The 26481-nt window shown below is 47.7% G+C and overlaps 1 protein-coding gene and 1 non-coding gene across 5 annotated transcripts in view; one reads left to right on the top strand and one right to left on the bottom strand.

Annotated features, from left to right (window-relative positions):
• fgf12b (fibroblast growth factor 12b) overlaps window positions 1-26481 on the top strand; it is a 39887-nt gene that overhangs the window by 6998 nt on the left and 6408 nt on the right. The window contains exons 1-3 of one of the 4 annotated variants that reach the window (XM_028961586.1): window positions 3167-3645; window positions 20663-20773; window positions 24179-24282. In XM_028961586.1, coding sequence (XP_028817419.1) covers window positions 3540-3645; window positions 20663-20773; window positions 24179-24282 — 321 coding nt within the window. In that variant the 5' untranslated portion in view covers window positions 3167-3539. Of the gene's footprint in view, window positions 1-3166; window positions 3646-5948; window positions 6445-18845; window positions 19448-20662; window positions 20774-24178; window positions 24283-26481 lie in introns of those variants that run through there. The other 3 variants (XM_028961584.1, XM_028961585.1, XM_028961587.1) reach the window with 3 other exon arrangements.
• trnap-ugg (transfer RNA proline (anticodon UGG)) lies at window positions 2279-2350 on the bottom strand. The gene has a single exon. It is a non-coding gene; the product is annotated as a tRNA-Pro (tRNA).

Below are 26481 nucleotides of genomic sequence, written 5' to 3'. Positions count from 1 at the left end.
TGAGAATGACACAAATACTGGTCTTCACAAAGTTTGCTTCTGTTATGGCAATTTGCATATACTCCAGAATGTTATGAAGAGTGATCACATGAATTCCCTCTGTGCCATGAAAATGAACTTAATCCCAAAAAACCTGCCACTGCATAAAAAGGGCTTCAGAGGCAAGGATATTGCTGCCACTAAGATTGCACCCAAACCAACCATTTATCAGATCATCAAAAACGTCCAGGACTGGGGACTGCGGACTGGGGACCTGAGGACTGGGGTAAAGTCATTTTCTCTGATGAAGCCCCTTTCCAATTGTTTTGGGCCATCTAGAAAAAAGATTGTCCAGAGACAAAATATCTTTTCCAACATGATGGAGCACTGTGCCATACGTTAGTGATAGTGACTAGGTGGTTCAGGGAACAAAACACGTCCAGGAAACTCCCCGGACCTGAATACAGTTGAGAACTTGTGGTCAATCCTCATTGTGGCCCAGAAGTTGATTGACAGCATGCCAGGGCCAACACTGCAAATATTGACTCTTTGCATAAACTTGATGTGATTGTTAATAAAAGCCTTTGAAAATGCTTTTAATTATACTTCAGTACATCACAAACACTGAAAAAAACGGACTATCTGTGTCGTTCTCAAAAATTTTGTCCATGACTGTACAAAGACACCCATTATTACTTCTGCATTGCTGGCATACTCCAGATTCCACAGATCATATCACGCTGTAGGTCAGAATGCTGAAGACTGTAGACAGAACTGAAAACATTTTGATGGTTTATTTTTAACTCCAGAATGACTTCCATCTATTGCATTCAATATATAGCATGTATTAAAATATTCCCACTGCAATGGGAATATTGACAGTATCCCACAGCCTATGGCCATTCTTAGTTATTCATCTCACTTTTTTACATATAGGATATCCACCAAATACAAAGAGCAGGACTTCTGTGTGAATCTGAGATGACCATCTTTATAGTATTCTTCCGATCTTGAGCTATTACTAAAAATAAATTAATCAAAATGAGTATTTTGATGTCAGTGAATGCCCCTATAGAAAAACTAAATGTGCGTATACATATATCTTCTTCGTTGAGGGTAGCATCAGATGAGTCAACATATGTGTTAATCATATGTGGCAGTGGCTTTAAGACCTGATTTACTGTCATCGAGCCTTTAACTCCTGTCCTGCAAATACATTTACATTTACATTTACATTTACATTTACGGCATTTGGCAGACGCCCTTATCCAGAGCGACTTACAACAAATATATACTTGGCTTAAGGTGTTACACTGGTACCATACACTGAAACCCCGAAAACATGCTGAATGCTTTTAGCCTCCATAAGAGCCATATAAGTTCTACCTGTGAGGAGGAGTTATGAGATCAAAAGCGAACAAAAAAAATCTCAATCTCACCCTCGTGGTGGGCTCGAGCGTATCTGACTCTGTCGAGCTGCGGATGATCCGGACATCAGTGTTTACATAGGTTTTAAGCACCAGGATATAGCAGCGTTCATTTCGGCGTTCCGTGCGCTTCTTTTTCAAAAAAGAAAAAAAAACCTTACTGGACACTCTCACACTCAAACTATGATTCAGCCCGGGCCTACACATGCCACCACCCACACCGAACACTCATACACACAAATAGCTTTTAATATATTATTTAAAAAAAAAAGGTACTTTTACAGCATTTATCAGATGCCCTTATCCAGAGCGACTTACAATCAGTAGTTACAGGGACAGTCCCCCCTGGAGCAACTCAGGGTTCAGTGTCTTGCTCAGGGACACAATGGTAGTAAGCGGGGTTTGAACCCGGGTCTTCTGGTTCTGGTGTGTTACCCACTAGGCTACTACCACCCTCTGATTCAGGAAGAGGTACAAATCAGTGGGTGCCGGACCCAGTCACCGCCGCCTGAACCAGTGAAAGCCCGCGTTCGTGCACGCTGTTGCTCGCTCGAGGATTAGCAGACCTCAAGGTCAGGGGTCTCAAACGATGTTCCGACCTCCATCTAAAGTTTAAAGTGAAGTGATTGTCACATGTGATACACAGCAGCACAGCACACGATGCACACAGTGAAATTTGTCCTCTGCATTTAACCCATCACCCTGAGTGAGCAGTGGGCAGCCATGACTGGCGCCCGGGGAGCAGTGTGTGGGGACGGTGCTTTGCTCAGTGGCACCTCAGTGGCACCTTGGCGGATCGGGATTCGAACCGGCAACCTTCTGATTACAGGGCCGCTTCCTTAACCGCTAGGCCACCACTGCCCCTAAAGAGTGGGTTCGTCCGGGATTTGAACCCGGGACCTCTCGCACCCAAAGCGAGAATCATACCCCTAGACCAACGAGCCGCTTGACATGTGACATGTGAGTTTGCCATGTACTGTGCACGCATGTCCGTTATCCTAATTTAGAAGCAACCGTTCGCGGTCTGTCACATGGACGCCACATTCCACAAATTCCGACCGTCCGCACAAGTTTGCTTGTGGGAGTGCCGCGGCGTGCACTGGGGAGCTGCAGGGAAGGCGATGGGGGGGTGAGCGGGTACGGGGAGCCGAGATTAGAGGTCAGATGCCACCGTACAGGATCCGTACCGACAAGCAACGGCACTCAGCTCAGCCCGCACACAGCTGTCCATCCCAGAATAGGCAGGGAGGATGACATGCTTTTTTCCCACCGGAGCGCCGTCTTCTGCGCGGCTCTAGGGCGCCCTCCGCTGGCGGCAGCCCGCAACGACAGCTTCACGTTCACCTCAAGCAGGGGTGCGTCCATCAACAAGGGACCAGTGTGCATGAAAATGACAGACAAAAGGATTTTCTAAAGTGACGTTGTCATACGTGACCCGAATCAAAATGTGCACAGTGTGCACTGAAGTTTTTTTTTTTTATATCATATTGCAGACACAAAAAGTCATAAAAAGTCTAAATTTAGACATTTCCACATCCATATTCATAGGTGCGCGCTCACAGCTCGGCACGTCTTGAAACCCGCCCCCCCCCCCCCCCCCCCCCCCACCACCACCACCACCACCACTCGCGCTCGCCCTGTCTCCGATGTCTTGTCTGCCGTTACTTGGCGGGAATCTCCTTCTCCAGCACTTTCTATGCATAAACATGGATATAAATATCTCTGCTCGCTGCTCCCTGTCGCATTCCCAGGACAGGTGCTGTCACTTTCTGATGCGCGTCCGAGCAACTCATTGCATCTTTCTGTCAAAGGCTTGTTTGATTGACCCTGTCATTGCTCGAGTGACTTTTGCTCAGTTTTTGGGGAAGGTGGCGGCCAGTTGTGCAGCTGTCTCTGTGACAAAGGTGACAGGGTTGGTGTGGGGGGACCCACAGCAGCGTTGGGTCTCCAGCTTTGCAGACCGGGTGTGGACAGGCGCTCTCCAGACAGACACGCCGTTGCAGAAGAGCGCCTGGCACCGGCCAGAGTGGAGGTGCCCAGATTGTCAAATAAGGGAGAGGGACACAGAAGGGGACATTGAGAGGACAAGACGCTTGGAAGAGCCGTCTCTCTGAAAGCCAAGTGAGACGTGGAATGACTCGCTGCTGTGACCTGCTCCGGCGCCTGCTCTCGCTCGGCTCGAAGGCTGAGGAGGCCGAGGAAGAGGAGAGCGCATCCAAAGTCGAGAGTGCAGAGCCGGGTGAGTCGTCTGCTGTCTGTCTCTGCCGCCGTTTTCGTCCTGTTTCCTCTTCCCAAGATGGACACTTTTGCTGCTTCTGAACGTGCTTGAGTGTCTTGTGCCTTGGAGGGGTCCTTTGAAGATGAAATGCCATCAGGGTATCGGATGCGGTTGGGCAGGTTTAAGTTGAGGACGGGGGTTTTGGTTATGATTGGTGGTCTACAGTGGGCGTAGAAACTCGTAACAGAATCCTCCTTTCCCCTTCTGATGAGTCCGATGAAGGAGACTTAGCAGGGTTTAAAAATAAGTCAAATAAACATCCCAGGTCTGCTTCTCACATGGCTCACGCCTCTTCACCGGCTCTGCATGTATTGTAATAATACATTATAATATATGTTAGCATTTATAATGTCTTAAATGCTCGGCAACTCAAAAGCAAGAAGGACAAAACAAAACATCAGAACAATCCAAAATGTCTTTAATGAACAAACATTTGCCGAATTCCACTCTCTTGGCCACGATGGGGATGGATTTCAAACAGTCCTGAGAACTTGTTGCTTCTCTGTCACTTCAGTCATAGCCTCCGTAGAGCAGGCGTCTCCAAACCTTTGACTGGTGGTGCAGATGCCCTTTATAAAATACTGTGAATGTGGTATTTAAAGGTTCTAGAGGTCTCTGATTAGATATGAATATATGTAAATACACCATGCTGTAGGTTTAGTATTCTAGGTGTGGTAGTAGCCTTGTAGGTAACACACTCGCTTATGAACCTGAACAAAGTCACAGGTTCAAACCCCACTTACTACCATCTACTGTGTACTTCATCTGTAAATGTAGATGCTGTTTATCTAGATCCATTGATTTTCATTCCCTGAGTGAAATGTGAGTCAAGTTTTCGTTATTTCTAATCATGCCAGCACACAGATTTAAGACTGTGCCTGTTTCATGAAAATCTTGTAGTGACGCTTGGGCCACTTCTTCTGGCTGTCTGTTCTGGGCATGAAGTAAAATTGTATGACTTCCCCTGTTCATTTTCTTTAACTCTGTACTAATAATATAAGATAATCCTTTATTAGTTGGGAAATGTACATATACTAGTTTTCTAGAAATGTACTATATAGACTAGAATATATATACAGTGTGGTATAATTATATATATGGGGTGGTAGTAGCCTAGTGGGCAACACTCTCGCCTATGAACCAGAAGACCCAGATTCAAACCTTGCTTACTACCATTGTGTCCCTGAGAAAGATACTTAACCCTGAGTGTCTCCAGGGGGACTGTCCCTGTAACTACTGATTGTAAGTGGCTCTGATAAGGGCATGAATGAATATACTAATCTATATACTAGTCTTCTAATATACTGGTCTACACTAATATATTAGTCTCAGTACTAATATAAAAACGGTCATATTTGATGTTAATTTCGGGAAATCAAAGGCCCGAATTCCGTGCGCGCCTCCATTTACGCGCATACGTCAGCTCCCCGACGTGGTGACGTATGCTGCTGAGAGTCTGCTGCAGCTGCATTGCCCTGAGTCTCCTGCGCGCTGCTGCCCCCCAGCGGCCACAGCGACGCACCGCCACCTTTACCTGCACGTTCATAGAGGAAAATACATGAAAACAGTAAGAAAATATGTCAGACTATATGTACACATTATAAGTAATTATAATTAATGACATCGAAACGTAAAATGATTCTATAACCATTCATATTGTATTATTTGATAAAATATTAGATTCATAAAATGTATATTACATTTCTGTGTATTATTTATCTGTCCTGTCAGTAAGTTTGCACTTTAAACACAATAAAAGTAGATAAATTGTCGAGAACCTCCCTAATGTTCCTTTTTATTTATAACTATGTAGAGTTTAGCCGGGTTGGAAATTATTTGGTGTAGTTTTGATGACCTTTCCCTATTTACCAAATGTACAACCCTTCTTTATTTATTGCCGTGTATCCCCACTGCCCTGAAAAAAACCCCACATGGACACGTATTGACTTCGAGAACCTATCGGTTTTAAGATGGTCAGCTGTTTAAGATAAAAATGGATGCAGCCATATAAAGTTAAATAATGGCCCATTTCATAGCCATATTTGACATTTCTTGGCTTGTTCGATACGGAACCCGATTAAAGTCACCCGGCTATTAAACAAGGTTACGACCCCGAGAGCGACGATTTGCCCGGTGTGATAACGACTTATTCCGCGATCGCAGCGCAGCGCGGCGCGTCGTCTTTAAAACGCAGCCTCCGTGTGACGTAGGCGAGCGTTGCGTCCCGCGCCCGCATATCAATGGGCTGCTGCTCCTTCCTCCTGCTCTCCCCATCGCGGCGGCCGCATCGCCGCCGTCCCCGCGGTTCAAACTTCGAGGATCCGAGTCGTTTTTTCTTCTTTTCTTCTCTTTTCTTTTCTTTTCTTTTCTTTTCTTTTCTTCTCCTCTTTCGTCGGGAGCCATGGGCCGCGCGCGGCCGTCGTGACGCCCTTGCGCGCCGCGCGTCCCCGTTCCCCCCTCCGCCAGCATGCGCCCCTCTTGCGCGTCGCCGCCTTTTGTCTCTGCCCTTTCGGCGCCTTCGCTCTGCTGAAGCCCGGCGGCGGCGGCGGGGCGGAGGGTCCGGGGCTCCGTGCCGGCTCGAGGCGGACGATGGCGAAATAGCCTCGGTCCCCGCTGCCGGAGTCGAGATCGCGCGGACTGGGGACGGGCGCGCCACCAAAGCGACATCGATGAGGATTCTGAGGCTCTTCCTGCAGAAAGGAGCGCATATGCTGCAGTGTCTCTGTGGAAAGCGATCGAAGCCGACTACAAGCACGAGCGGTGAGACGTCCTGCATGCTTCCTCGACCCCACGACTTCCACGGTGTCGTTCCACGGTGGCGCCACGTCCAATCACGTCCTGTCAAAAATCCTTCGAATTTTCCGGGTGTCGAGTTGAGCCACCGTTACTCTCCAAAAGTTTGAGCAAGTGTGTGTGTGTGTAGAAGCGGCTTGGATTTGTCTGCAGTCAGCGTATGTGTGTGTGTGTGTGTGTGTGTGTGTGTGTGACGCGGTCGTCTCAGACCCCCTTGGTGCGCGTCGTTCCACGCGTGGGGGCTGCCGTCCTTGAGCGCGTATGCGCGGCGCTGCGCCTTTTCAGCACCTCGGAGAGCGACTCGGACTCCCACGCGGGTCGCGTATTTATTTATTTTTCAATTCTACTTTGCCGCGCAGCTGCAGGGTCATCCGAGGTTAAGGTCCCAGGGTGCACCTTGGCTTTGGCCCGTCGCTGGAGTTACGCTGCGCTTGCAGTTCTCCGCGGCAAGACGCCACCCCACGGGGACCGGACATGGTCCTGGCCTTCACAACAAAGGACATTTAGACCTGGATCAGGGAGGGAGGGGGGGGTCACCAAGTCGGGAGCAACTTTCTGGGGAAGGTCTGACGTCAAATGCGTGAACATGTGATTCTATGTACACATTTAAATCTTCAGGCCAATGATTTTGATCGATTGTTGATTATATCCTGGTGAAATAAATGAACGTTCATCTTTTTCAATTAAGAACAAACAATCAAACAAACCAAATGATATAACTTTTTTTAGATGCAGTATAACATTTAGTGTATTTATCCTTGTATTATAGCGTCATATTTAGGCAAAGGTCATAGTGTTTTGATAGCTGCCTGTTCATCTATTGATCTGTTGGACTTATGTTTGCTGGCCAAGGTTAAAGGTCCATTCTTTATTAATACTGAAATGGATATAAATAAAAACTAGAGATTAAATGGCTGCTTGCAGCAGAATAGGGTGTGGAACCTTGACTTTGTGAGTCAGGTTGGATGACAGGATGAGATCTGTCTATCCGTGCATCTGCCTGTCTGTCTGTCTACATGTGAGTCAGGTTAAAGTTACAGTTAAAGGCCAAAGTGTTCTGCAGTCCAGAGTAGAGTGATTGCCCTACTTTCCGTCTCCATCCCTCTTTTAACTCCATCCTCTGGGGCATGTGACGCCATCCCAATAATGGATCCCTCTCTCTCTCTCTCTCTCTCTCTGTATCGGTTTGGAAGTCTTGTCGGGGCTCCTCTCCATATGTAATGTCTAACTTGATGCTCACCTCCGCTCAGAGAGGCCAAGGCTGGATTGTGGCATGTGCACGCAGGCCGGTGTCCTGAAGTCTGGTTCTCGGTTTTGAGTGGAGCGTCACTCTGTACGCGCCGCACACACAGTCGAGTGTTCAATGAACCCCCCCCCCGCTGTGGCGCTGACGGATGATTCTCCGCCCCCTCCTGCCGCCACCTCCTCACGCCTCTCTCTCCACCTCCTCCTCGGTGTTAGATAAGAGGAGTGCAGGATGGACAGTGACATTATATTAAGGAGTCAGTGGTTTTGAAATTCCACCACGCTGTCACCGTCACAAGTCACACATTTTATTCTCGATATTTTGCGGGTGATTTTTACAGGCACATCAAAGGCTCAGCTTCCTGTGGCATCACAGGCATCATACGTTACAGTAATTGAAATGTTAAGTACATATTATTTCATTATGAATATGTGCTATGTGTATGAATGTACCAACATTTTAGAAAAAGGTCACATTAGCAATGAACGTAATTACATTTTATGCATCACAGATTGTCAGGTTATGGAAATGATGTGAATCATGTTTAAGGATTGTAGTAAAGTCATAATAACCGAAATGTTGCCAGATCATAAACTACAATTTCTTCTCTGGTCACTGTGATGTTTAGGATCCCGTTGGTTCTATTCCGTCGAGGACAAATTGTGAGAGGAAAAAAGTGCATGAAATATAATAGGCCGCGAATCCAGCGGCAGGCCAGTTTCAGAGGTCCAAGGTTACTTATAATCTGTGGCGCGCCGGCCCCACGTGCCTGTTCAGCCGTACCGCGCTTCGCCTTTTTTCCCCATCGCAGGGGAGTAACGAGGTCACGGAGTCAGATTCGCGTGGCCGGGCTAGTCGTCACGCGCCACAACTAACAAGCTGCGGAAAAAAATCTATCCGCTGGCTCGCTGGAGCTTTTACCCGCCGTTCCTGCGGCATGTCATACAGCACGGCCTCCTACGGCCTTAATAAACGCGCAAAGCGGCAAAAAAACGGAGACGGGTGAAGACCTTTTTTTGACCTTGGACGAGAGACGGGCGAGCCTCGTTCATCTGGAACTCGTAGCGTTGTATCCAGCCGCGAATGTCGCGAACCTCTGGTTTCCGCGACTACGGAACAATCGTGAATGGGACGGTTTATATTTAACCGGGGCTTTGGCACCACTGCGAGGCCATTTTGAGGACATCTGAACCTCTCGTGATTAAAGGAACAGATGTGTCACATTTTGTCACCCTGTGAGACCAGACCCATTTTTCTGGTGCCATGGCAACTGCCCATCAATGCATTCACAATAGGAATCCGGCCGCCGTCTTGGTGGAAACCTCACCCAGACGAGCTTTCTGGGGCCGCGGCGTGGAATAATTCACTCCTCTCCCTCCCCGGTTTTCGGGGAGAAGAGCCATGATCTGGGCTGGTGGGGGGGGGCGGGATCAAGAGTGCGAGAATGCAGGGAAGGGGGGTGGGGGGGTGCAGGGAGCGGAGAGAGGCGTGCTAAGCTCGTCGCCGACGTTCCGGTCCGCGGAAATAATTCATGAACCTGTACACCGGCGGCCTATTTTTAGCCGGTCGACCTTGATTTTACGAAGAGGCCATGTTTGTTTGTTGAACGGCGAAATGGTAAAACGCTCGGTTTTCGGAGAAGATTTTTCCCCCCTTCACCAAGTAAGGCCCGTGGGCCTGGTGTCTACTGTCCAGATTCTCGAAGGCACCGCGGTAAACGCTGGAAGTGCTCAATGCACACGGGTGTGCGGCCTGCATGAAGGTTTTTAAGGACGGTGCTGCAAGGTGAGGAGCTAAAGGACATCCCCGAGACAGATGACTGCGTGATCGGATGATAACTGCTTGCGGTGGCCAATGCGGTGCAACTGAATGTCGCCACAATTAGCCATTTTGTGAAACTCTGGACGCTTCCGAGGGCAAATCCGGGTACGTCTAAAGTTCGCTGTCTTTCATCTGCGCTCTAAGGGGGTACGGTGTCCCTCCTTCAAGCCAAAAGTGGGCTTTCCAATAAAAGCTGATATTTTTGTCAGTATCTGTATGTACCTTGGCCAGTTTGTTGAGACGTTTTTGGTGACATTAAAAAGGGACATTATGTAAGACACAGCGCCTTGGGCGTGCTTGTAAATGTCATATACACTAGTTTATGAATCGCTGAATGAAAATACTAAAAGGTTGTCTGTTTGATATGATTTCGGCCTGTGATTTTGTATGATTCAGCTTCTGGCTGTCTGTGAATAAGGTGCAAGAGGCGCGGCTGCCTTGCACTACTCTTGCAAAGTGTAAAAAATAAGCAAAGCTTAATAAAAACTTACTGATGCTTATTGTATGGTTATAATTATTATCTTGCTTGTATTTAGGAACAAGGTTTGTTCCACCTGGTTTTAGCACTCCCATCTGATTCATTTACTTTAACAATCATTCTAATAGTGCAAACTATAAATAATTTTTTTATTACACTAATCAAACTATGCAACCTACAGGTTAAGACATCATTTGATTTGGGCTTTTTAAAATGTGTTTTATTTCATATAGGCCTTTTCTTTAAGGAATTTGAGCGGAACCGAGTCTGAAGACGTGTGTTTTCGGGCAGGAATTGGCGGCAGGAAAAGAGTCAATATTACAGATGTCTACTGACGAGAGTTTCATGTGCTTGCATCCGCAATTTGACTTCAACACATAATTTGTCCGAGAGCCACTGAATTTACTTGAGGGCAGTAGTAATATGTTGCATGGAAATGGGTTCTGGTAATGATACGGGCTGAAGTCAATCGAGGCGTTTGTGAGGAATAGTTGATGACATGGCAGGCAATTGATATTGTGTCTATGAAAATATGCAGGCCGAGAGATGTTATTGATGTTTGCCTATATTGCACACTGGAGATGGCCATTGATGCACTGATATTGTGGACATTCATTTAATTCTCTCTCTCTCTCTCTCTCTCTCGCTCTCTGTGTCACACACACAGCTACACACACACACACACACAATCATTCTGTCAGTGGATGAGCGAACTGAGTCTCATATTGACTGCGACGGCTGAAAGTCATCAAACCGATGGAGCAAACCAGCAAATTTAGAAAAATTAGAGACCAAATGACAGCCAGACAAATCGAAGAGCAAATTTCCAGTACCATAAACCATGTCATGGCACACTTGTTGCATTTTGCTTTTTTCCTGCGGAAACCGCGCACCGCCCTGAATTTCCCCAATCTCCAACTGAACGCGGCGAGCGCGCCGCAGGTGAACTCGCTTCCGGTCGAGAGACACCCAGCAGCTGTGCCCGGCCCTACAGAGACCCCTTGATCTTGCAGGGACAGCATACAGGCTCGGGCAAACACGACTGCGTGGATTTAATCCTGTTCCTCACACGATAACAAGCCCAACTTTCAACCAACCAATCCACAGTCAAAGCTCTGAACACTACTACTACTATACACTACTATACTACATAGTACTTTACTACTATGATTCTGCTATGAGGTCGTTTTGAACAAACGATAAACCTTTAAACGAATAAATGTACATCCTGTATCAGTGAGCATCAAACACAGTTCAGTTTTGCAGAACGCTCTGAGAGGAGAACCACAGAAATGCAATTAACCTGGGTAATCTGGTTACAATGGTGTCTGAGCGAACAGCCAGTTCTTCAGGCTGAAGTGGGAAAGTGGAAGGATCTGCATGACTTTTGTCAAGGACCTAATTTGTGATAATAGCCGTCTGAGTCAGAGCATCTCAAAACAGCAGGTCCTCCAGTGTACAGTGGCCAAAAGTGGTCCAGGGAATTACGACTGGTCATGGGTGCCCAAGGTTCATCGAGGCTCACTGACTGAGGCTCAAGACCTATTGATCCACCGAAAGCCCCAACAATGGGGACACAAGATTTTTAGTGTCCATGGTGCATCTATAGAAAGTTCCAGGACACCCCTGTCCGGTTCATGGATGCCTCATGTATCATTTAAACAATTAAACAAAGTTACATACTGACATAAAGTGCACATGTGACGGGCAAACTGGGCTACAAAAAGTGCAAACGGGGGGACAGGGGACACTCTTAGCATAACAGGGGTCACAGGCAGTGCAAGAATAATAATAAACAAAAAACATGTATACAACAATGAGACAGACAACCCTAAAGTACTGAAATGAATAATACATGTGCAAATACTACTGCTGTGCAAAATGGAACGGTGCATTAATAGATAATATTACAGATAATATTACTCAAGGTAGTGTGTGTGTGTGTGTGTGTGTGTGTGTGTTTGTCAGTCCAAAGGGGAGAGTCCCTGAGAGTTCAGTTGTCTTGTGGCCTGTGGGATGAAGCTGTTGGTGATGCTTTTTCCGGATGGTAGGATGGTGAAGAGTGCATGTGAGTGGTGTGTAGAGTGTTGAATGTCCATTATGGAGGGAAGAGAGACTCCAGTGATCTTCTCAACCGTCCTCACTATCCGCTGTAGGGTCTTGCGGTTCGATGCAGAGCAGGTGTCAAACCAAACAGTGATGCAGCTGGTCAGAAATTCTCTCAGATGCAGGGTGGTGGCGATAGCATCGTCCATGGAGCGGTTCAGAAGATAGGGTCCAGGGTGGAGGGCAGCAGGGTCTTCATAGGTTTCATGGCCAGCCTCTAGAAGCACTTCATCATGATGGGTGTAAGTGCAATGGGACGGTAGTCAATGAGACACGACACTGAAGACTTATTGTGGACCATTCTTTCATGCTGCCATTTTTGAACCTTAGAACCGCCATCTTGGAACCTGCAGAGGTCTTCTGGAGCCATGCTACTGCACCTCAGACCTGTAGAATCCATTTTTTTTACATACATGCACTAATGGGGACAGTTCTGCCTGTGAGGGTCGTGTTCTGAAGAGCCCCGCTCTTCTGCTTTGTGATGTTGTTTACTTTGACTGCCTCTTTTGGCCAAATGCAAGCTGTCCCCTGCTCGGGCAACGTTACCAATGGTGCCGCCTCCTCCTGTTTTAACATTTGCTGGATTAATGGGACCTTTTCAGGAATGGAAAAGACATCCCAGACCTAGGGACTGGAAAAGTTTGAGGTTAAACTACCTCTTGTTACCCCACATGAAATAAGGTGGAAAGGTGTAAATAAGGTATAAAAACCGATGACACTCAAATTGATAAATCGATCAATTTGGAGATCCATTAGTCAAATGAGGAAATAAAATGATGCCTGAGTCCTTATTAGGCTATGCACCAGCGAGCCATTCTAAGAAAAAAGGCCGAAGCAGCAGCGGTGTACGTGGTACGAGTGAACCCAGTTGCAGAATGGAGCAAAAGAGCAGGTGAGTATCGCGGCGCTGATCTATGAACAAGAATCAGTCTCAACTGCGCTGCCCACTGGCACCCACTGTTCGCACAGAGAAACCAGGAAGAAACAAATCAAAGGACAGGTCTGACAAGGGGACAGTGGGATCGAGCTTACTTGAATCAGACAAGAACCTCTGAGGAGTTGAACTCAGCGACTGAGCGAGGACTGTCAGGTAAGCGGCGATTAAATAGAACAGGAATCACTGTCTTTCCGGTCCTCTCACATGACACTGGTGCGGAGTGTCACGTGACTCTGGGGAAACTAGTGCACAAAGAAGAACCCAGGAAGTGTCCGGATGTCACTCAGGCGGCTCTTTTACCCCAAATGTCTAAACACACTAAACATGCTGTGCTGTCATCTTCCCAGTCATGTCATATTCTTGAGTTTGTATTTTGATTTATCATTTCGTATGCAAATGTGTGCAGTTCCTTATTTACATGATAAGTGTGTATAATGATTGGGGCTGTTTGTCACTGTGATGCTCAATTGGGTGGGACCGGAGAAAGGACAAAGAATGGCCCAGCACAGAATCCAGGGGGCAAAAGTGACCTCAGGTTGACCGAATGCTGCAATCAAGCCAAGCAAAGTGTCGCATGATGAGAGGATAGGAGAAAAATACCCAGTCACTGGCGGAGGTATCGTCTGTTCAGATCCTGTTCTTATCATAAGCAAATCTCCGGCGAGTCGAGACTGATCCCACATCAGCACTTAGGGCCTGCTGGCTCCTTGGGGCTCGGTGATGTGCTGCTGCAGTGCCCTCTCTTGGTGCAGAAATGCAGACATTTCAGGCTGTGCCCATAGTTGCAATATATATACAGTACAGGCCAAACGTTTGGTCACACCTTCTCATTCAGTGTGTTTTCTTTATTTTCAAGACCATTTACATTGGTAGATTCTCACTGAAGGCATCAAAACTATGAATTAACACATGTGGAGTTATGTACTTAACAAAAAAAGGTGAAATAACTGAAAACATATATTATATATAAAATATTATATTCTAGTTTCTTCAAAATAGCCGCCCTTTGCTCTGATTAGTGCTTTGCACTCTTGGCATTCTCACAATGAGCTTCAAGAGTGGAGTTTTTGGCCCCTTTGCCTTCACTCTGCAGTCCAGCTCATCCCAAACCATCTGGATTGGGTTCAGGTCCGGTGACTGTGGAGGCCAGGTCTCCACTTTTTGTTAAGTACATAACTCCACATGTGTTCATTCATAGTTTTGATGCTTTCAATGAGAATCTACCAACGTAAATGGTCATGAAAATAAAGAAAACACGTTGAATGAGAAGGTGTGTCCAAAATTTTAGCCTGTATTGTATAAACACACACACACACACACACACACACACACACATATATTGTTCATGAAATGCCGGGACAGTGAATGCCAGCTGATGGAATGTGAACTCCTCTTGTTAACATTTTAAGATGATGCTTTGAAGGCCTATTTACTCTGATGTTGCGTCAATGGAGTGATTTCAAGTGCAGGACCTCCATGATCGTGTGAGTCATTTGTCCCGTGTCTCATCCCGACTGACAATGAAGTCATTTCAACCCCAACCTGACAGCTTGTGTCATGCTGAGTTCAAACCGTGTGGGTAGTAATCCTCATCCATCCACTACGTTATATTATGTAGGTGATAGGTGTTACGCCAAACATACATCGGGACTGACCAGTGACTGTAAACCGCATTTCTGTGTGTGATGCAGCTTAAAATCCAGTTGTGCTTGAGCGGCATGCATTTTGCAGCAAGCTGATTTTTAAATGAGTGATTCCATTTTTTCTTTTGGAATGGAGCAGAGGCATCAATCATTTAAAGCAACCCCTCGCTGCGCCATTTTGTGTCTGTGTTTACACGTGCATGCTCTAAACGAGAGAGAGAGTGAGTGGGAGAGAGCAATGAGAGAGGGAGAGAGTATGCAGACCTTTTAAGTTTTTATTAGAAGTTTTTTTTTTTTTTTTTCCCCAGAAGGGAGGGTGCAGTACCGGATCATGTCCACTGGGTGGCAGTGCACTTCAGCTGTTGCGGCAGCAGCATCAGCAGCAGCAGCACAGCCCCCCTCCTCACCACCATGCAGTGAGACCTCCATCTGTTTGTAGAACGAGTAGTATGCGTGATGCGCGCAACAAGGATGAACGGAACAAGGAACTGAGTTAATCTTTCATGTGGATGCCTTGAATCGGAAGCAAAAGGTTTTCCCTTCTCCCCACGCACAATATTCAGCTAGAACCAGAACATTTCGATCGACGGAGGATCACTTCCTGCCCATCTGCTCTGCGACGCTACAAGTGAGAGGGATGTAGTTAGCAGGGTGGACACGGTAGCCTCGGTGGCCATTGAGCACCAAGTGGAGTAGGGGGCCCATTAACGGTGCCTTGGATTTATTGTCGCAAGGCGCGGTAGCCGGAGCTTCGATCTCCTTTTCCATTGACACCCAGCCGGGGATGGTGGTGTTGAGTTTTCGTGGTCGATACCCAAACTGCTCAATCAGAGGTCACCGTGATGATGGACGCTTGGCTTGCTGCGCCATTGAGCCCAGCCTCGGCTCCTGCACCAGGCCACGTAGCAAATTGATAAATTGATCGCTTGTGATTGCGTTTTTAGAGCGGTCTCCTCCCAGCGAAGTAATTAGGGTTATTGCCTTGATAAAAGGCGTTGTTTTAATAATAACAATAAAAAAAAAAAAATCATAAAAAAAAAAAAAGCCTGCAGCACAGATATATTCCGTGCATCAGCACTATTCATGCATCTCGCTGATGATGGGCTCATTGGAATGAGAAATTGGACACAGTGTGATTTACCGGCCGCTTCGCCACGCGGCTCCAATTCACTTACGGCCTATATCTCTTACCGGCTCTAAACCCCCCACCCGGCGGCCCCAGGTCCCTCCGGCTCTCAGTAAATCCGGACTGACAGCCTCCCGTCCACCGGCTCTCAGGAGCTTCTCAGGAGACGTTCTCCGATCTGGGAGGCCTGTGGAGGTTTTATCCTTCTTGTTCTGCGGCATCATCTCCATCATTTCCCCCCTCCGAGCTCCTCAGCCCCAGAATGAGTTCCAATCGACATGAAGATGGGACGTCCCCACTACGCAGTCGCTCTCATTTTTATCACAAAGTAAACAACGACGAGTGCTTTAGGCGAGGAGTTGAACAGCCATCAGACTTGGACCTGCATGGACTAAAGACCCCAGTTTTACTGGCCGGTTAACGCCGGTAGCGAGCGCTAACAGGAAAGCTTTCTGCCGCTGTTGCAACATGCAAATGACATTCTGGGCTGTTCAGTGCAGGGACTCGTGCCGCACTCCGTTCTGAAGGTAAAACTTGCATTGTGCATTATAATATCCACATCTTGTATGATATGTGTTACTGAAGCAGATTTCCTGAGCAAAGCCAGAATGGAAATTTTCTCAAAATACAATCATTTCAAGCTGGCAGGTGCAATCTGGCAACACTGCCCCCACTTGTATGAGGCATTTCGGACGGTTCTCGGTGGTGATGGCGCATTGTTGAGTTCGAGCTGAAGACAATGGGAGGCTTGCAGGGTGAAGTGCGATGCTTTTTTTTTTTTTTTTTTTTTTTTTGCCTTGCGGCACCCGAGCCCGTACGAGCTGAGCACGGCTGGAAAAAAAAACGCAAAAAAAAAATTCCCTTTGAACTCTCCCTCTCCGGCAATTAACTAACACGGCTCTGCAGGGCTCGCTTGAAAATGCACGTCGGCTGGATGCGGTCTGCAGGAGCCCTCCGCTGCGGTGCCGCTCCGGAGGGACGCCGCACGTGGCCGGTAAAATATTGGCTCTCGGTCGGGTCTTTAGTAGCCCATCATTAACAGGCAGCGGCCGTCAGTCTTGCGCATCGACGTTTCCCCCGTCCGTGCCGCATCTGGAGAACAGCCCCCTTGTGTGGAAGGGGTTGATCAGGGTGGTCGTCAGGCTCTTCTTTAGACCGGAGACCCGACACCGCGCAGCGGTTGTTCAGAATGCCTGACAGTGCATGAATGCTTGAGGAGGTCTTCAAATCGTTTATCTGATTCCTCTTCCTGTTTGTTGTGCAACGTAAAACTTTGCTTTTCTGCACGGGTCTTCCCCCCTATCCCGCGTAACTGTTGTCAATCCGTTTTAAAAATTAGGGTTGAAATTATGCAGCGGCGTTCTCCCGCTTGTGCCATGCTTGGCCATAACATTATGAACACCATTCGAGTACTGATCTGGAGTCAAGTTTTTGTCATCGTGAAACACTGAAGCACAGCACACAGTGACACAATGAATCGTGTCCTCTGCATTCCACCCATCGGCTTAGTGAGCAGTGGGCGTGAGGAGTGTGTGGGGGGTGGGGGCACCTTGCTCAAGGGGACCTCAGTGGCATCTTGGTGGTTCGGGATTTGAATCCGCAACCCTCCAATATGGTGAATATTAGGACTCCACTAGACCTCTGAAGGGGTACTGTGGCATTTGTACAGCAGTCCTATAACTTGTGCAGCGTTGCCACCATGGATTGGTCTTGTTATTACAGCACATCCCAGAAATGCTTGACTGGGTTGAGGATTTGAAGTCATCGCCTAAAATCAATTTTTGTGTCCCTCAAAACATATTTTTGCAGCGTGGTGGGACGTAACATCAAAGAACACCATGGTTTGTCCACTGGATGCAAAACAAAACATGATTCGTCAGACCAGGACAGCTTCTTCCATTGCTCCGTCGACCAGTTTTTGGATGCTTGTGTGCCCATCACATGTTTGCTTTTGGTGGTGGACACCAGACAGCATGGGCACAATAAATAACATAGGCAGTGGTGGCCTAGCGGGTAATTGGAAGGTCGCGGGTTGAAATCCCAAATCACCAACAGACCCCCCGCGCCTTTCATGGCTGCCCACTGCTCACCAAGGGTGCTGGGTTAAGTCCTGAGGACACAGGCCAGCCTGTGCTCTCTGTGCTCATCAGTGAGCTTTGTAAGGGCCTTGGCCACCCGTGAGCCTGCTGCCTGTCCACCTTCTTCTCTTCCTTGGACCACTTCTGGTAGGTCCTGACCACTGTTTTGGTGATGTCAAAAAGTCTATCCCATGCTGTCAATTTAAAAAGCTTCATTGATTATTAGAAAACCTTTTTCAATTTATTGTAGCAGAGCTGCAATGACTAAAGAAGCAATAAAACTGGTCAAATTCACACTGCAGTCTCTATAGGGTGGTAGCAGCCTAGTGGGTAACACACTCGCCTATGAACAAGAAGACCCAGGTTCGACTACGTCGTCAATGACTATTTATTTTTCTTTTCGCATGTTTTCTATTCAAATACACACATTATACACAATACACACTCAGGGTTAGGGTGGTAGTAGCCTAGTGGGCAACACACTCGCCTATGAACCAGAAGACCCGGGTTCAAATCCCGCTTACTACCATTGTGTCCCTGAGCAAGAAACGTAGGGACTGTCCCTGTAACTACTGATTGTAAGTCGCTCTGGATAAAGGAGTCCTGGTAAATGCAGTAAATGTAAATTCACATTAGACAGCAGAAAAAATGGTCCCTGCATGAATGTAACACAGAGCCATGACGTGAAGACCCCCCCCTTCCCCGTGCGCGCTCCCCGCCTCCGACTGCTCCGCATACGGATCTAGATCACGTACGATTGCGTAGAGGGAAGCGGCAGCCTGCCGGCGTCTCGCAGGCTCCGGACCGGACGGGGTTCCGATCCAACTTTCTTTTTTTTTTTTTTTTTTGCTGCACGACCGGCTCGTCGTCGATCCCTGTGCGTGCAGAGGTGCGATAAAATATATATATAAAAAAAAAACGAAAGAAAGGAAGACGGGAAGCATGCATCTGAAAGGTGGCGGCGATGCAACACGTTGCCGGCTCCCCGGCGCCGCGGCGGTGGCGGCGGACGCAGCGCGGGGTCCCCAGTGAAGCCCGGGCGCCGAGTCGAGTCGAGTCGAGTCGAGCACCCCCACCGCGCCGCAGCGCACGGCACCCTGGACCGTTCGGCGCGTCCGCGGACAACTTGGGAAGTTCTCGGAACGCGACGCTCCCGCGCAACGCTTCGGGCCGATTAAGGCGCCGATCGTCCGGCGATGTAGGCGCCGCAGGGACCGAGCCTGTTCTGCGGTGATGGTGCCTTTCCAGCCGCCCGGACCCCGGCCCGCGTTGTGCAGCTAAATCCGACGTCGCGCCCGCCTCCTTCCATTTTACGCACGCCGCGCCCGGGCGGGAGATGGCCGCGGCGATCGCCAGTTCCCTGATCCGACAGAAGCGGCAGGCGAGGGAGTCCAACAGCGACCGCGTCGCCACCTCCAAGCGCCGGACCAGCCCCAGCAAAGACCCCCGCTCCCTCTGCGAGAGGCACATCTTCGGGGTCTTCAGCAAAGTCCGCTTTTGCAGCGGAAAGAAAAGGCCGGTGCGTCGGAAACCAGGTCAGTAACTTTTCCGTCCAAGGGAGGCAAAGGCCTTTCCTGGGGGAACCGAACCCGTCTCCGACCATTCTCCGCAGCCCACGGTCACATGCACGTTAGATGCAGACGTGTCCATGCATTTCTGCCTGGCGTTGCATTTTCTGGTTCCAGCCTGACCCCCCCCCCCCATCCCGAACACACACACACACACATGTTGATCCCTGCTAGAGAATCCATGTAATAAACACTGCATTGCACCACGGACCACGCCGAAGGCATGTTTACAGGTGACCTGCGGCCCCCTTCCCGGTGGGTCCCCACTGCACCAAGGCGGCGGTGCCAGCGGCCCCCTCCGAGCACGGCCTCAACCGGCCTCAGAGTCCTACAGGCGGATCAATCAAGGGTGAACGGAACATCGCATTCCTGGAAAGGCTCAAGCTCCTTTTTAAATTCACAGCCGTGCCCTTTTCCGCTCGGGTGACGGCTGAACGCGCCGCGCCACCCGGTGTTGCATTCAGGCCGCATCCCCGCACCTCTGGATGCCGTCCCTGTCTCCTGGCGCTGCGGCCAGGGGACGAGGGGATTATCTGTTCGGGCGCGCCGGCCGCTCTTGGAACGTCTCCGGCCGGGGAATTTAATTAATCTGTGCCGAATTAATCTCCGGCAAGTTGATTTGCATGGATAAGAAAAAGTGCATTGCTGCTCGAAATTTACACCGCGCCCTTTGGGTGGCCCCCCCGATGACTTGCTTTTCAGCAAATTCCGTTTTTTGCATTCAGGTAAGACGTGAAGTGACTTGTCCCACTTTAGATCCCTTTCTTTCGCTTTGAATTGTGAATTTACCGTTGACGTAAATGCAAATTTCATTGCTCAATTAACATTTTACAGCCTTGCAACATTTTTCATCTATTTTTAATTCACTTGCACAAAGAAGTGGCACCAGCAAATGCATGAACAGTTTTCTTCGCATACGTCTCATTGTAATCACGAACATACGAAAAACGTCTTAATTCAGGTATGGCTTCGTATATGTGCCATTAGCAATATAAAATTACTAGAATATTACCGATGATGAAGGACAGAAGGATTCTTGGTTGGGTTTGTAGGTTGTAGAAGGCTCATTATCCCGCCTAATTAATGCCGTTTTTAAACGCGGCGTCGCGTGCTTTTCTAGGCCACAATGGTGCATGTGGCGGACGCGTGTTTGACTTGTGTGTCGCTGCTCCTGTGTTTCAGAGCCGCAGCTGAAAGGCATTGTGACGCGACTGTTCAGCGAGCAGGGCTTCTACCTGCAGATGCAGCCGGATGGCACCGTCAGTGGGACCAAAGACGAAAACAGCGACTACAGTGAGTCCCCGCGCCGCTCCCTCACCTTCAGTGCGAAAAGGGCGAGACAAACACGCCATCACGTACTTTCATATTTCATCCGCATCGTGCGCTAAATTTGTCATCCGTTCAGATTTATTTGGAATCTAATTTGCAGCAGTTTGTAATTCAGAAGCACCGAAGTGACTAATCTCTGAAACAAAGAGATTAATCCCAGAAACCAAGCATATTTGAGGGTCACAAACCAGTTTGTGGGTTCTTATAAATAATGAAAAAGAGAAGCGAATGAATATTTCATACTTCAATCCCGACTCCCAGCAGCAGGCGACGTTGTCATGAGCTGTATATTCAGACGGCCGCGCTCCCCTCCCCACGTCTCCTCTATCTGTCCGTCCGACTTCTCCTCACCTTCACAAACTCTGCACACTCTCGGCCTGACCTGTACGCCAAGGAGGAACGCTCCGGGTCCGGTGATGGATGGCGCGCTGAGCTGAGCTCAATCACCTCCTCCATCAGAGCCGTCCGTCCTCCACCCGCTCCCCAAAAAAACAAAATCTACTCTAGCTGGTGTCAAATGGGACACTGAGTTATGTTACCTGAGGTGGCATCACGCTTATAGACAGGCTGTGCCAACGGAAGCGCCTGACATATTTACATTTCATTTATGTGTATCTGCAGGCGTTAGTGGGAAGGGGCCATGTTAGAGCTTAAAGGTCCACTGACATGATTTTTTTTTCATATAATATTATATTTCATATAATACCATATATGTGGTGTAGAAATACAGCCATTTTTAGCCAGTCCCTCAATGAGATATCCCCAGGACGCGCCGTTTCTTTGCATGTTTTCAAGCAGAAACGGGAGGTAACCTTTCCCCTTATGACATCACAAGGGGAGAAATTCCAGATACGACCATCTGAGCTGCAGCTCAGTCAATATCGCCATTTCAAGCCACCGCAGGACCATCGACAGGCTAGGGGACATCATATTAATGTTAAATAATCTCACTAATTTCACAATAGGTGACCTAATGGACGAATGGTCAGAGGAATTCTCACAGTACCTCCTGGGCCCTTTCTGGCTGTTGCAGTGTGAAACAATCAGAATGCCCCTTAAATCCTTGTGCAACTCCAGAGACAGAATATTCTGTGCTTTCTTTTACACTTTAGGCTTCCATTATCTTGTTCTAACAGCCTTCATTTAAAGATGAAATGTGCAAAATGGAAAACCTGGTAAATTTATCACATATGGGCAGTAAAGGAACCCCAATTCGGAACGTCTCATGCTCAAAAATGTGAGAGTGACAAGAACATTAACACATAAACACAAAATGGAATTGCAGGACGTTGTCACTGCTAGCTGGTTTGCAGATCACCTCAGTAAATCTGGGGAACACGTTGTCTAGACGTCCTTAAGATTTACATCAAAACCGTTGATGATTTTAGTGTTTTCAAACCTATTTGTACAGATTGCACCTTTAAAGCAGTAACTAGATGGAGAAGATGGGTCCTTTTGGTTAAAAATGACTTATGGAGCAGCTAAAGACATCTGGAAATGTTAGCCAGCAGGCGTCAACACCTGCTCTTTTTATTCAAAGGTATTCATGCACCTCGGCGGCGGCGGACGGTCACGGCGGTCGCTCGAGGCGTTGCGCGCACGGACGGGGCCCTCGTCTTTCCGGGTCCGAAGCCCCGCAGAGCGAGAACGAACGCCTGGCGAGGCTCTCTTGCTCATTACGCTCCCTCCTGCTCTGTGGTGCGCCCACTCAAACTAGAGTGTTTTTTTTTTTTTTTTTTTCCCCGCCCCAATCGCATCCGTGGATTATATCACCTAGCCGCTTTACTTTTACCAGCGTGGCCCACATTAGCGCGTCCAATGAGCTTAGCGCGCGCTTTGTTAGAGTGGCATTACTCTGCACGGTCGGGTTGGCGTTACGGGGTTCCGCGTGAAGGAGGCATTAAAAAGGGCCCAGATTTCGGGTCGCTGGCCTCAGGAGGTGTGTGAAAGGTGGTGGGCACGCCGACCGCATGACGCCTGTCTCGACGGCCTTCGGAAACAGGGTGAGGAGGTCAGCAGGTATGGTGCAAGGGCACATATTTCCACCCTCCCCCTGGAGAACGTCTCTCGGGCAGAGAACATGGCCGCCCGAGAGGTCTGTTCGCACCGCGCCAGTTAAAATCCTGCAAAGAACACAGCGGAAAGCTACCAACGTGTTTAAAAAAAAAAATCCAACGCGCCCCCGTACACTGTCAGCCTCGGAAACAGTGACACACGCACACACACACACACACACACAAAAACCATATTCCTTACAAGCACCCTCCTGATTGATCCTTTATCTACCCGCCACACACAGACACACACACACACACACACTTATTTTGTTCCCACATATTCCCTCTCATCTGTCCTCCCCCAGCATTTCTGCCTTCATCCTACACACTCCTCCTCCTAATCCGCCGCTCAGCTGGCAATCCCCCCTCGCTGCTCCGCCCGTGGACCTTCTGTATTCACTTTCAGCGCCTAAAGGCAATTTGTGGGCCGACAAAGAACCCCCCCCCTCCTTTTTTTATTCTGGAGTGAAATTGAATCTGGCCGGCGAACAGGCAAGCGTTTCCACTTCGGCACTGTGCTCAAACAATAAGAATTTACTCATTTCTTTGTTTGGATGGAATTGCATTAATTTAATCGCCTTTCCTGCCACTGTAGTCATCCGTGGCTTTGGGTTTTTGCCAGTTTTTACCCAGTTCACTTTGCGACGTGTGTACCTCGGTTCCGTCTCCCACCCACTCACACCCAGAGCCTCGCACTCTTCCATTTGAACGGGTGCTGGGTGGGTGTTTGGAAAGGTATTCATAGTTAAAGGTGTAACGGTAAGTCATGCAACAGAGCAGTTGGGCTCTAACAGTTTGTCATTTCGAACATTTGAACGTGAAAATAGAGAATTTGAGTCTTTCCCAGTATAGCTGGGGAAATATATCTTTATAGTTTATAGCATAGAAGTTATAACTGGACATTTATTCAAGTTATGCTTAATTCATACAGTACAGGTCTCCCCTTTTTGTTAAGAACATAACTCCACATGTGAGAATCTACCAAAAAAAACTAAGAAAACACATTGAATGAGAAGGTGTGTCCAAACTTTTGGCCTGTACTGTATATAATTACTACATATAAAAAACGTCTTGTTTACACATTTGAACCTAAGTGTACAGGTGAGCTCAGGTGCTGGTGTGAAGTGAAAGCTGAAAGTGAAGTGATTGTGATACTCTACACAACTACCGGGGACAGTTCAGGATTCGAACCGGCAACCTTGAGATTACGGGTCCGCTTCCTTGCCCGCTAGGCCACCACTGTCCCATGCAAGGTAGGTTATTACGGATGGTTCCCCATCGCTGAACCGGTGGTCCTGTCTGTGCTCCACAGCCCTGTTCAACCTCATCCCAGTGGGCCTGCGTGTTGTGGCCATCCAGGGGGTGAAAGCCGGACTCTACGTGGCCATGAACGGGGAGGGCTTCCTCTACAGCTCTGTAAGATCCTCTTCTTTCTCCCGTAGGGTGACCAGATGGTCCATGTCAGGGCGGACGTTCAGCTATGCAAGACCGGGATTTCACAATAGCATTAACATTTCACATTAGGGTTTTTTGCTGTGTTCTGATTGGTCGGTATCGCCTAGTCAAAGTGGCAGAAGGTCTTCAGTGGTTCGTAAAACCTCCAGAAGCTCGTAATGTCCTCCCTGACGTGGACTTGATGGCCACCCTGGTCTCCTGTGTGTGTGTGTGTGTGTGTGTGTGTGTGAGTTTGTTTCGCTTTGTATTGTGTTTTCAATGTAAACCCCTTTTTCGTGCTAGAAAAACCCTGTAAAGTGTGTTTGTTTTGTGAAGTTGTAAAGTTGAGTGGTCTGTTCTCAGCTCAAACTCTGGAAACTCTGGGAGCATAGATTCTTTTCCCCCAGTTCTTCCTTTATTTATGTGGGTTGCCTCCGGGTGCTCCAATTTCCTCCCAGAATCCTTAATCATGCAGATTTGGTGAATTAGCAATGCTAATTTGGCCCTGCTTTGTGTATAAGTAGCTGGCCTGCTAACGCTACATAATGTAATATCTTACTTTTTGAAAGGTCTGGGAAAGTGCTGCGTTTGTGAGCAACAGAGGACAGGTTATTTAAAAGTCCCAAGAAAACACCACAAGAGGTTGGATTTTACGTCATTCGGGGCACGAAAACAGTGATAAGATACAGATCGTCCATTTCAGTGTCCCACCTTATTACATGCATCAGCTTGGCACGAAAATGCAACAATACGGTCAAGCTTTGATGATCATGTACTAGTATATAATGCTAAAACATTATTATATGAAATCACAGATAAAAAAAAAAACTGAAGGAAGGTCTGTGTTTCGTCTTCGTAAAAAACAACACAATAATTGTAATGTTTTTATTATTTAGTTACAGTTATGGAAATATGTATTTTTAACAACAATATAGTTAAGATTAATTGTTATTGAGGATCGCGGCCCAGTCCTACAAAGACCCATGTTCATGAAAAGTGTTATGAATAAAACAACTCACCATAATACTATAGTAGTGGCATAATACCAATATCACACATTTTTCATGATAATAGTAAATGTCAAATTTTATGCATCTACTCAGAGTGAATGCATGTTTGTTTTCTCATCTATGTCTTGGTTTTAGAAAGTACTGATTACAGATTTACTGATAGCTGCAGAAGCATTAAATAGGTGTCAAATTATGCAGGATCCAGAACTGCAGACAACACCCAAATAAAGTTCAGAAGTGTATGGAACCTGTGGCTTCCTATTTATTGTCATGTGTCAGTATCTGTTCCATGTCTCCATATCTGTGGAACTTATGTTTTTAAGCCTCTCTCTCCGGTGGCGATGGGGAAAAGGCACCCAGAAATAATAACAGCGTTAAAATGGAGATTTTATCTATGGCCCCTGGACCATAACTCTCAAAAACAAACACAGGGCCCTGAGATTTATCAGCAGGGTTTCAAAACTCCATTACCGCCTGTCCTGTGTGCCTTCCTGAATTTTATTTCTTTTCTTTTTTTTATTGGTGGTGAGGGAGCTGAGTTTGAGGAGTGCTGCGTTCTCCTTCATTCTTCTGGGTCCGGTTCAGCTGCAGAGGCTTTCAGAGGAGGAATAAATCCCTATGGAGTGGGATAGCAGTGGTTGGGATGTATTAGTCCGTTTGACATTAAGCATAAAGCATGGGGACTCTGGCTTGTGCCTCTTAGCATCTCGGTTCAGGCGGATCTCAGTCGGAGCGCCCGAGTGCCTTTATGCAACTCTATAAACATCCATTATTAAAGCCTTCATTTATAAAACTTTTAAAACGCAGGTCGGATTCAGGAAATAGGCGTACAAAGACGTGAAGAGGGACCTCATCGCGCGGATCCGGACTTTAGCCAACGCTAGAACATTTCCTTACTTATGATTTTGCCGTTAATGCCGCCATATTCCACGTCTGGTTGTCTGATCCCATCCTCGCTGCAGCCCCCTGTGGTCTCGATGCAAGAGACGAGCGAACGGGCGAGGCACTTTTCCACATCAGAACTGAAATGGCCTATATTGCGTTGAGCTATTCTCAGAATACTTAAAAAAAAAAATCTTAATCTGTTTCATCATGACACAACAGAGAGCTGAGACCGTGTTACATAAATACAGGGGAAAAAAGAGTCTGTTCATTAGGCACAATGGCTATA

Source organism: Denticeps clupeoides, chromosome 19 (assembly GCF_900700375.1).
Source record: "Denticeps clupeoides chromosome 19, fDenClu1.1, whole genome shotgun sequence".
Lineage (NCBI taxonomy): Eukaryota > Metazoa > Chordata > Actinopteri > Clupeiformes > Denticipitidae > Denticeps > Denticeps clupeoides.
Note: the sequence above shows the minus strand (reverse complement) of the source record. Positions and strands in the feature narration are given on the sequence as shown.